We start from the raw sequence: 5391 nt of genomic DNA, 5'->3' as shown, positions 1-5391 counted from the left end.
AAAGAAATAAATCGTTGCAGGAGTCCCATAGTACAAAAACACCAAGGAGAGATGTGAGCCACAGGTGGAAATAACTTTGCGGAACTTTTTCATGGAGGGGATCTTTAGGACAGTAAAACTAATACATATATAAGAGCCCAAAATCGTTCCCAACGGCAGGAGAGTCAAAACTCCACCCTCAGTGAAGATGACTAGCTCATTGAGATACGTATCTGAGCAGGACAACTTCAGGAGTTCATTGAGATCACAGAAAAATTGGGGGATAGGGTTGTCAGCACAGAAGGACAGGTGGGACAGGAGCAGGGTATGGAGAAGGGCATGCATAAAAGAAAGAAACCAACACCCGACCACCAATAAGTCACACAACTCCTTTCTCATGATAACCATGTAGCTAGCTCATTGAGATACGTATCTGAGCAGGACAACTTCAGGAGTTCATTGAGATCACAGAAAAATTGGGGGATAGGGTTGTCAGCACAGAAGGACAGGTGGGACAGGAGCAGGGTATGGAGAAGGGCATGCATAAAAGAAAGAAACCAACACCCGACCACCAATAAGTCACACAACTCCTTTCTCATGATAACCATGTAGTGCAGTGGGTGGCAGATAGCCACATACCTGTCATATGCCATCACTCCAAAAAGGAAGTTGTCACCAGCTGCAAAAAACAAGAAAAAATACATTTGAGAGATGCACCCCTCATAAGAGATGGACAGGTGTCGAGTCTGCATGTTGCTGAGCATCTTTGGGACGGTGACAGATGATAAGGAGATGTCAGAGAAGGCCAGGTGGCACAGGAAGAAGTACATGGGGGTGTGGAGGCGAGAGTCCAGCCTGATGAGCAGGATGATGAGCAGATTCCCCAGCACTGTGGTCAGGTACACGGCCAGGAACAGGGTGAAGAAGATGCCCTGCTGCTCTGGCTGGATGGGGAGCCCCAGGAGGATGAACTCAGACACACTGCTCTGGTTCCCTCTCCTCATGGTCCTCTTCCTGCTGGGAATGAAGGAGATGAAAATATCCTGGTGAGATTCTCACCAGGCAGACATAATATGCATGCTTTTTTCCAGAACATTGCATCCAAATTCAGACAAACTCCACACGTTTTAGTCTGAATCTCCGATTGGTATCATAGTAAGCAGGGAGAGGACATTTCCAGTGCTAACAAGATGGCCTTTTTAAAAGAGTGCAAATTTGTTCCCTTCTTCATATACCTTTTAAACAGTGTTTTCAGCATTGGAAACATAACAGATAATAAAATTCCCAGTTGGAGCACACATTCTCTAATCAGTTCATAGAATAGTGAGCAAGAGGTACAGCCTTCACACCAGGAGGCTTAAGATGAGCCTTGATTCTAAGATTAACTTCTGCAGTTTCCTAAGGCCACTTTCTCCATGTATATGGGTTCTTTCTATAAAGCATAACAATGTTACCTAGCTATAAAAATTTGGTGGAAATCTAGGTTAATGTAAATAATGATCTTAGAGCAGATCTTTACACATGAACATATTCAGCCATATTCGTTACAACAGTAGGACAACTTCAGGAGAAAATCCAATATCAAACTTCAGGAACTCAGACAAACAGAAGACTGAGGTGTGTATTAGCCAGACCCAGTTCTGACATTTAAAAAAATCACTAACCTCTTGGAATTTCACAGTCCCTGCAGATGTATGGACTCAGAACCTGGACCATGATTATCGTTATTAAATACCTATCAACAGCGATATAGAAACTCGATCTTTTCATTCCAGCTAATCATCCACTCTCCACTCCACTCCCTCCTCCCTCTTCCTATCCCCTCCTCTCTCTCTTCCTCTTTCCCTATCTCATACCTCCTTCCCATAGATTCATAATCATCTATTACCAATTCTGAAAATTTATCATAATTGGCATTGAATGAGATCCTTCTAGGACATAAGCATTGATAATATATTGTCACATTTAGACATCAGGAAACTAAATCTCAGGGCTGTTAAGTAACCCATCCTAAGCACTAAAATAATACTTGATGCTGTCATAATTTCAGGCTTTGTCATTATGAACAGATGCCCTACTCATCACCATCCACTAGCCCTACACCTTCATTCATTAGGAAATCCAGGATGGGCATGGTGTGGCAAACCTTCAATCCCAGCACTCAAGCAAGCCAAGGCAGGAGGATCATGGGTTTGAGCTGGTGTCAGCCACATAGCAAGTTCTGGGCCAGCCTAAGTCACATAAAGAGATACTACTTCAGAAAATGAGAGGAAGGGGAGAGAGCCAAAGGGAGAGAAAGAGACTGAAACAATTTCAGTGTTTGAAAGTTAAACCATGTAACCGGCTTGATTGTGTGCTGATGTTCATACATGAGATGATTCTGTAGTTACTGTGTGCTGTCATAGCTGGATTCTTTGAGAGAGGAAGGTGAAACTACATAATGACTATGTCTGAACAGTTGGTCTCCATCACACCTTCCAGAGCCAAAGGGAGAGAAAGAGACTGAAACAATTTCAGTGTTTGAAAGTTAAACCATGTAACCGGCTTGATTGTGTGCTGATGTTCATACATGAGATGATTCTGTAGTTACTGTGTGCTGTCATAGCTGGATTCTTTGAGAGAGGAAGGTGAAACTACATAATGACTATGTCTGAACAGTTGGTCTCCATCACACCTTCCCTGGACAAGCCAGAATGTACACTCACTAATTCATATCAGACACTAAATTTGCAGCATTTGCGTGATTTAATTCCAAAGGTCAGCAAAAATTCACAAAGTGCTTCTCTTTTTGATATTTTTTTCCACAGGGTCTCTCTAGTCCCAGCACACCTGGAAATCGCTATGAGAACTAGGCTGAGCTCAATCTCCCAGAGAGCCAAATCCTTCTGCCTTCCAATCTCTGGAATTAAAGGCCAATGCCACCATGCACCTGGCATACTAAGTGCATCTAAAGCAGACATTAAAAGCTTTGTTTTGATGTTCCTCCTAGTATTGAAACAGAGGTATGAAGCTTCATGCTGAAGGACCTAGAGTAATTGCTGGATCATGATTTTAAGAATACAACTTCTGACATTTTTTAAAGTACAGCTTGGTACTTTATCCAGTCAGGGTTAAATCACAGTTGGAGGTCACATAGAGAAGAACAAGAAATGTAATCCAGGCAATTGCTACTACCCCAAGGCACAGGTAACTGGTAACAAGCATCTGTAAGAACATAGAGGAACAGAGAAGACTATTGTGAGTCAATGAATCAGAAAAAGCAGAGCAACTTACACCTCCAGTGAGATTTGCCCACCAACTGGAAGTGACTAAATCGAACATTTTGCAACTCAAGCATGTTTGAATAAAAATCAGGAAGTCATAGATCAAACTTAATGGCTAGATAAGCAAAAAGATGACTTTGTTTACAATCACTCTGTGAAAGAGGCAGTAGGACACACAATCAGGAATGACGAACGGACATAGCCAGGTGGAGTTTGACAAATGGTCTCCAAATAACACTGCTTCCTCTATGTTGCCAAAGCTTTCCACCTTAGATCTTAATGAAGTGACTTATTGAATGTTTATAACACAACAATTGCCTGGATTAATCCTTAGTGTCACATTTTATAGTTTGGGCTACTGAGCTTCACAGAATTTATCCCAGTGTCATAAAGCTGTGGAGAATCAAAGCTAGAGATTCAGAACAAGAAGGGGAATATGGAATTGATGAAAGCTAACAAAGAAAATGCCTCCCACAGAATTTAGCGAACTTGAAGTCACATCGGCCAAGATCTATTTTTAGAGGTTAAGGAGGGACAATTTGGAAGCTGCCTTGATTAAAAGGAGATAAGTCCTGAGCACAGAAGGTAACTGTGAGTTTGTTTCCACAGGGTAAAAAATGTGCAGTTGTGTATAAAAACACGCAAGTTCTTTGTCTTCTATAGATTAGAGTACAGTGAGTTGCATAGGAACAATTGCATGACCAATAGTCATACAAGCTACATTTCAGCAATCATAGATCTCTCTGTCCAAATGTCATTCTCCTTATAACCTATACTGAGTAGGTTACAAACAGCTGATAAAAACTGCCACACACCACAATACACATGAAGATCACACACATACACACACACACATAAACACACAAATGTACTATATCCTAGAAACACTCATCCAGTCATTCATTCACACAGAGCATTCAACCATCATACAAAATATACTATCAAGAAGAGATGATTTCCAAATCTTTATATTCTATATCTGTCTTTCTGACATAAAAAAGTGGATCTCTAAGTCAGTTCCCTACTAAATGCACTGTATTAATACAAAACACAGAAAAAAATACATGTTCAAAAACAAATACACAGTGCGAGGAAATGATTCCTTATCTTCTTCTGATCACTGATAATCCTTGACAAGGTCAAATATCTTCTGTTCAATGCTATATCCTAAGTGCTCACATTCTGTTTATGAAGAAGAGGATCCTAAGGCAAAAAGAAGCTCTCCTGCCATAGGGCATACTGAATGCTTCTGTCTGTTTCCAAGCAGCAAAAAAGTAGACAAGATGTGCATCTATCAACAAGATTAGTGCCCAGAGGAAATGGTGCAAGGTTCTAGTGAGAAAATGAACCAGCATGCAATAATTGTCCAATTTCCTGTATTGCCCATGGGAGGGGATCTGAAAGGGACTAGATGGGCTGAGCCACAAGAGACCCAGAAAGAAGTGTGCTTGACCTTGATGGTGGTGTCATGAGAAGCACCAGTGACCATGGGAATCATGGCTTCTGATGTAATAAAGAGTGGTAGATAAAGCAAGGCCTGTGCTCACAGCCTCCCACAACATTGCTTTCAACATCTCTGATCACTCATATTACATTTCTTCCTGAGAGTTTGCAGGTCTCTGTATTATTCTGAGATACTCCATAGAGAAACTCATGGCACTTGATCAGGAGGTAGAGTAATGGGACTGAATCCAAGGTCATTAAACAAAGGCTGACCATAGAACAGTACCTGCTATGTCCTTTATTCACTGTGTACCCTAACCAATGGCTGAAGTTCTCAGCTAATTAGTAACATGAATCATGAAAATTAGAAAATTCATGGATACATGTAGTATAGTACATATTCAAATCACAATTCCCTTGCACAGTAGTCGTGGTATATAAGTCAGATATGTTTTCAATGTATGATAAAAGAAAACTATTGACAAATGGTGTCCACAGGTTGGCAGAACAGTTCTCCAGCTCTATGTAGTACCTCCAAACACCAATATCGAACTCCCTCTGCTTCCCTGGGCTGCACAACTGCAAGCCTCTTTTCTGCATAAGTCCAGCAGCGCCCACCGCACCTTTACTCCCCCAGCATCATTCACCCTCCCAGCTCCCTTGTCCTGTCTCTCCTAGCCTGGGTACTGGCCCATTTCTTGTCTTG

The 5391-nt window shown here is 41.5% G+C and overlaps 1 protein-coding gene across 1 annotated transcript in view; it reads right to left on the bottom strand.

Annotated features, from left to right (window-relative positions):
* Positions 1 to 983, bottom strand: part of LOC103736549 (olfactory receptor 1J4-like) — a 27051-nt gene extending 26068 nt beyond the window's left edge. Inside the window, exon 1 of the mRNA XM_008836058.2 lies at positions 496 to 983. Coding sequence (XP_008834280.2) covers positions 496 to 983 — 488 coding nt within the window. The remainder of the gene's footprint in view (positions 1 to 495) is intronic.
* Positions 984 to 5391: the final 4408 nt, after the last annotated feature.

Source organism: Nannospalax galili, unplaced genomic scaffold, assembly GCF_000622305.1.
Source record: "Nannospalax galili isolate Female #2095 unplaced genomic scaffold, S.galili_v1.0 scaffold1198, whole genome shotgun sequence".
Classification (NCBI taxonomy): domain Eukaryota; kingdom Metazoa; phylum Chordata; class Mammalia; order Rodentia; family Spalacidae; genus Nannospalax; species Nannospalax galili.
The sequence above is the reverse complement of the archived record's forward strand: the minus strand, read 5'-3'. Positions and strand labels throughout refer to the sequence as shown.